The 6654-nt window shown below is 48.0% G+C and overlaps 1 protein-coding gene across 1 annotated transcript; it reads right to left on the bottom strand.

Annotated features, from left to right (window-relative positions):
* Positions 1-2478: 2478 nt before the first annotated feature.
* LOC135973872 (uncharacterized) lies at positions 2479-4404 on the bottom strand. Its single transcript, XM_065559034.1, has 2 exons — positions 3988-4404; positions 2479-3008 (listed from the first exon to the last, which is right to left on the bottom strand). Exons 1-2 carry the CDS (start codon positions 4388-4390, stop codon positions 2479-2481), a joined length of 933 nt encoding a protein of 310 aa, XP_065415106.1. The 5' UTR covers positions 4391-4404.
* Positions 4405-6654: the final 2250 nt, after the last annotated feature.

Raw genomic sequence — 6654 nt, 5'->3', positions numbered from 1 at the left:
CTGTAATACAAAAATAATGTTAGTTGTCAGTGCTGGTAATTACCGTTGTGAAATGGTTGGAAATACTTGGGGATAAACACTGTTTGAAGGATTACGTGGTTCTTAAACTACATTCTAAGCCGGGCTAGTCAATTATTTTTTGTCAAGGTCCAAATTTCTTGGTCCAGGTACAATCAAGGTCCAGACTTCAAAGAAAATAATTTAAAAAACAACAACAATGATAATAATAAGAAAATAAAAAGATTTTGGGATCTGTTCAAAAGCGTCTGGTCGTCCAGATTTGGCCCAAGGTCCACCTATTGACTACCCCTGTTCTAAGCCATATTCCCCTCCTGGAAGAGGATGTGGACTTCCGTCCTTCCAGTTACAGGGTGTGAAAAAGTGCCATGTTCCAAAGGCAAGGCACAAATACGGGTGGTTTGAACCCAAATGAGGAGCTGAACTCTGAAAAGACAGACGTTGCCAGTGAGGAAACAGAACCGCTTCGAAGGACTCTCTATTGGTGTAACATCACCCTCGGTGTCTGTGCCTGATATAACCATGCTTACAGTGCAATGGGAAGGTGTGCCCCATACACGCAACTGACTTCACCTGGACATATGAAACACATGAAAACAACCAAACCACAGAGGGGGAAAAAATCTAATCAAGGATCATTGATAATATGTTGTTCAGCTGTACCACTATTTCATCCTATGATATGCTCTCAGGTTGTTAAAACAGCCCACAACCTCTGGGTGAAATCCTGGGCCTTTTGGAGTCAGTGGCAAAATTCCCAATGACTTAAATAGTGCCAGGATTTCACCTTCAGTATTTACCTGGACTCTTCGCTGCTTCTTGATGCTCATGTAGCTACAGCCAACCCCCTTTTTCAGATTCTGCTTCCAAGTAAACTTCCCCTTGCCTGTTGGATTTGGATGTAGCCCCAGTAATCCATGCATTTCAGTCCTCTAGGTTTGATTATTGAAATTCCCTATATCTGTGTATGAAAGCACTGACAAAACAAAAATTAGATTGGAATGCAGCAGCCCATCTGCTCAGCAACATCGGCCATTAAAAGCACATCAACCTAGTGCTCTGTTCGCTTTACTGGTCCTCCACTGAATACTGGCTCAGTTTAAATCAATTCTTCTCCTTATATCTGTCCATGGAACTGGCCCAAGTTACCTGAGGGACTGCTTCACCCTGTGAAATCATGACTTTTCATGATAACTACATAGCATTAGAACCATGCAGCTATCAAATTCAGTAGTAAAAAAGATGTATTGAAGGTTTCATGGCAACTGGCTTCCTAACCTGGAATTTACTCCTGGAAGAGATCAGGATGATGATAAACCTCAGAGCCTTCAGAGCAGAATGCAAAATCCAATTCTGTGACCAGGTGAACCACAGATAAACAACAATGAAAAAAAAAACCTAGTCTCTACTGACTGGAGTGAAGACATAAATGGAGACCTATATCTTTAGGTATACACTTTGTAAACTTAGGAGGCACCCAGATACCACAGTGATGGGCACTGTATAAGAGTCTAGACAGGTGGAACCAGTAAGTGTACCATTATGAGGCATCATCTACTCATGGAACTCAAACCTCAGATCCAAGAAGAGAAGCACTGCTGATTAAGCTAAAGGAGAATCTCCAGAAGCGTTGGCAATATGTTTTAAACTCAGTGGGAGTTTATGCTGTGCTGTGCTATGTTGCCCCACCCCCCATTCCAGGGTGCCACCTGATGTACTGTGGTACCACTGAGCCCATCTGTTCCATCAGCCTGGGCTCCCTCACCCTGTCCTGCTAAGCCAGGCCCTCAAGCCTCTGCTAGCACAGTGCGACAGACCCAGACCAGTTGGGTGCAGGAGTCTGGTCCTGTTGGGTTCCTGGTAGTGCTAAAGGACTGCTAAAGGACCTCCCCCAGCCTAAGGGAAGGATCCACAAAGTCCGGGATCTCAATTAATTATGGGGGACAACTAAAGCTATAACAGGGACAGGAGTGAGGTCACAGGGTAAACGAAGAGAACCTGATGGGGACACCGAGCAGAGAACCCGACAGCACCCACTGCTCCTCGAAGGTGTCAAGGGAGCCAGCGGATGCCGCCCAGAGGAACTCTGCCTGGATGCGTGAGCAGACAGAGGACTGGAAATAGGCCCTGCAGTCGCAGGAAACCCCGTCAGCCAACCTCCTCTCTCTGGTCTTGTAGATGGCCATTTTGGCCAGTGCTAGGAGAAGGTTGACAAGGAGGTCCCGTGACTTGGTGGGGCCATGGATAGGGAGTGCATAGGTAAGGAGGTGAGGGGAAAAGTGCAGCCAAAAACCTAACAGGATATGTAAGAGGAGCCGGAATAGGGGCTGCAACCTGGTGCACTCCAGATATACGTGCGCCAGGGTCTCCATCACGCCGCAGAAGGGGCAGGTGTCTGGGATGGGGGTGAACCATCCCAAGAACATGCCTGTGCTCACAGCTCCATGAAGGAGCCACCAACTAATATCCCCAGCGGGCTTCGGGACCAGGGTGGAATATAGGCTGGCCCACCGGGGTTCCTCCAGAGGTGGTAGGAAGTCCCAACACTTCATGTCGGGGTGGGATGCAAGGGTGAGGATGTGAAGGGTGTGGAGCATGAACATGTACAGATGTCTCCTTGGCGTGATCCAGAAACAAGCCAGCTGCAGTTCGTGCAGCCGGCTCACAGTGAAGGGGTGGTATGGCCGGGTGGGGCCACGGAGCAGGGGCCTGATGAGAAGGACCAGAGGGCCTTTGCTCCCTCAGTAGTCCAAGCAGCGTTTGAGTCGCCTGCTGGTCTTCCTGCCGCCACCTCTCCTCCCAATCCATGTTTGCTTGGTGCATTTGGGACAAGTTCTCCCGCCACTGGGTCTGCTGTGCTGCCTGGGCTCGGGAGCAGGCCATAAGCTCCGAGAACATGTCCTCCCGTGTCCTCTTCTTCCTACGCCTAATCTGCGCTAGCCTCTGGGAGTGTGATGCCAGGCTAGGTTGTGAGACAGTCGCAGATGTGGCTGTGGGAATGGGAAAAAGGGAGTGAATTCCTCAGAAAGATAAATGTAGTTGTGAACAAAGAACATAGTCTTTCTCTGTGAACAAGACCATGCACAGCACCTATCACATGCGCACTCAGCACAAGGTCGAATTCTCGGCCTTCGCATTCAGTGCCTGGGGTCTTGCACAGCACATTTGAGAAGCGGGGCAGCACAACGGAATTTCTGTTGCAGGCAGACATGGTAAGCCGTAGACTTGTGGCAGCTTAAAACTTTAATATTAGCACTGGCCTCATTTCACATTGAAAGCAATGTCAGTCCCTGCTGCCAGCAATCCGGCAAGCAGGAACTCTGCCCCTGTCCCACCCCCTCGCGGCTGTCCCCGGGAACGATCCCTGTAGGCTGCCCCTCTCCCGCCTCCACCGCGTGGCTGCAAACCAGCGGTTACAGTTCTGTAAAGGAACGGGCAAGCAGTCCCAACACTACCTAATTCAAAGCAGGTCACCATGAGCGACATCACCCTGATGAGGATCTCTGACAGCGAGAGAGAATGCTCCGGGAAAGCCTCCAAAGACCAGGGCCGTATGCCGCCCTGCTGTGCAGAGCAATGATTCCCGAGTACTTGATTGTCTCGTGGCGCGGCAACGTGTCGTACTACGGAGGACCCAATAAGGCCGCTCTCCCCAGGAACCTCATGCAACGGCTTTCCAATTACCTCCAGGAGAGCTTCATCGAGATGTCCCAGGAGGATTTCTGCTCTATCCCCGGACATATAGACCGCATTTTACTGTAGCTGCAGTAGCAGGGACTAAACAGTAGAGCGGCTTGGGCAGGACAATCATGCAAAACCGGACATTGCTAGATTTTTTTTCAAAACTTTCACTGCCCATGACTGAACCGTTAAGCGCCTAGGGCAAAGTAATCATGAACAACCCATTCTTTTAATTGTTAATATTCCTGTTCTGTTAAAAATAAATGTTTATATGTTTACAACACTTACTGGCTGATCCTTCCCCAGATTCTGTGTCCGGGGTAACGGCTGGGGACGGTTGGTAGGGGATCTCTGTAAGGGTGATGAAGAGATCCTGGCTGTCGGGGAAATCAGCGTTGTGAGCGCTGCCGACTGCCTCGTCCTCCTCATCTCCTTCCTCATCTTCCCCGTCCCCTAACATGTCCGAGGAACCGGCCGTGGACAATATCCCATCCTCAGAGTCCACGGTCAGTGGTGGGGTAGTGGTGGCGGCCGCACCGAGGATGGAATGCAGTGCCTCGTAGAAACGGGATGTCTGGGGATGGGATCCGGAGCGTCCGTTTGCCTCTTTGGTCTTCTGGTAGCCTTGTCTCAGCTCCTTGATTTTCACGCAGCACTGCGTTGCATCCCGGCTGTATCCTCTCTCTGACATGTCTTTTGAGATCTTCTCATAGATCTTTGCATTCCGTTTCTTGGAGCGCAGCTCGGAAAGCACGGACTCATCGCCCCACACAGCGATGAGATCCAAGACTTCCCGATCAGTCCATGCTGGGGCCCTCTTTCTATTCTGAGATTGCACGGCCATCACTGCTGGAGAGCTCTGCATCGTTGCCAGTGCTGCTGAGCTCGCCACGATGTCCAGACAGGAAATGAGATTCAAACTGGCCAGACAGGAAAAGGAATTCAAATTCAAATTTTCCTGGGGCTTTTCCTGTGTGGCTGGTCAGAGCATCCGAGCTCGTACTGCTGTCCAGAGCGTCAACAGAGTGGTGCACTGTGGGATAGCTCCCGGAGCTATTAGCGTCGATTTCCATCCACACCTAGCCTAATTCGACATGGCCATGTCGAATTTAGCGCTACTCCCCTCGTCGGGGAGGAGTACAGAAGTCGAATTAAAGAGACCTCTATGTCGAACTAAATAGCATCGCAGTGTGGACAGGTGCAGGGTTAATTCGATGTAACGGCGCTAACTTCGACATAAACGCCTAGTGCAGACCAGGCCTTAGAAACAGTAGCCAGTTGTTTTAGTTGTCATATTTGAATTCAGCACATCAAAATACATAATAAATAGCACATTTTATCTCTGAAGCAGACGACTTCTCAAAAATTGTAGACCAGTGTTAAAGCCCACCCTGGCTTCCGTCATGGATGTCGTTTGCCTGGTTTAGGTGGTCACAACAGTGATATTGCATCCAGGGAATCAATAATTGCTCACCAAAGGGCCTCCCATTCCGCTCCAGGTCACCACACGAGGAACAGAGTCTGACCCTTGGGGGGGTCCATGGGAGGTCTGGGGCCACCCCCCAGGTATTTTGCTGTGGCCCTACTGTGTCTATCTGGACTATGCATTGCCTCCATGGCTCCTCCCCTCCAGCCTTACGCCACACTGTGGGTCGGGCTCCATCAGCCACTCGAACCACGGAGAGCCTCTGGAGGTATTTTCCCTCCTCATAATTATAATCATCCAATTTATCCCACATACAGGATCCTAGTAAAACATTTTTACTACAGGGCTTTGGAGCAACAGGCAAGGACAAGCACACACCCACTTTTGAGGAGTCTACTCGATACAACCTCTGGTGTCCAATAGCTTCCCTCCCTCCCCAGCCCACTGGCTCGAGGTCTGGGGAAGCCAGAAGGATTTCATGTGTCATATGAGGAGTGGGCTAACTTTCCATATCTCTGCTTCAAAACCAATTCCTCCTAATATGGTGTCTACTATCTGAGGATGATTTCCCTGCAGTTTTTTTTTTTTAAATACACAATGGTGCAGCAACAAAAACAAACACCACAAGACAAAACATAGAACACAAAACACAATTTCTATTGTGACCATAGATTTTGGGTTGGGTATTTTGGGTTGCTCTTCAGCTAGCATCAACTTTTCCTGATTTTCTGAAAAACAAAAAGAACATGTTTCTACCCCTTTGGGGGTGGCAGATTATTGCTTAAATTATTCCTTTCTTTTACGAATACCCTTGCTGATTGCAGGCAAAACAGAGAAATTACCCCCATATTTTCCTGTGTTTGTTCTATATGCAGACTAGGTTTCAATTGCTTCTACCTTTATCAGTTAGGTAATTTGCATTAACACGGATGCTTTCTGGCTTGCTTTTGGATCCAAAGCCATCAGCAGCTCAGAGACTCTGTCTTAAAAGGGACACAATCAACTTTCACCAGAGTTCTGATTACTTTTAACTCCTGCTTCCAAAACACACAGTGATTTGAAAAGGAAAAAACACAAGCCCTCATAGGATTTTAATTAAGTAGCATGGTATGTTTGTATTTCTTTTACCCCTTCTACCATATACACTGCACATGTCCTGGGGAAAATGCACATTCCTTCTACACTGCTCTGTTTGTACATAGCTGTATATAGATTACATTCCCATTATACATTTGGGGCAGTTAAGTTCCATAAGAACCCCCTTATGTTCTTTTAGCATATTTGACTACTGAATTATCCATAGTCGAACTCAAATGATTTCAGTTAGATAGTCTCTTTGCCTGGATTATTTACAGACATTCCTTTGGAAAAAGGCCCATTTTTCCTTCAGAATGACTGCAAAGAAACCAAGAATTTTCTTTATAAACACTTTTCCTTTTTGACATTTTCACAAAATTTAACTGCTTAGTTCCCTCCAGCCTCTGCAGAGTTAACTTCTCACTCTCTTTCCTTAAATCACTTGTTTATCT

Source organism: Chrysemys picta, chromosome 10, assembly GCF_011386835.1.
Source record: "Chrysemys picta bellii isolate R12L10 chromosome 10, ASM1138683v2, whole genome shotgun sequence".
NCBI classification, from domain to species: Eukaryota; Metazoa; Chordata; order Testudines; family Emydidae; genus Chrysemys; species Chrysemys picta.
The sequence above is the reverse complement of the archived record's forward strand: the minus strand, read 5'-3'. Positions and strand labels throughout refer to the sequence as shown.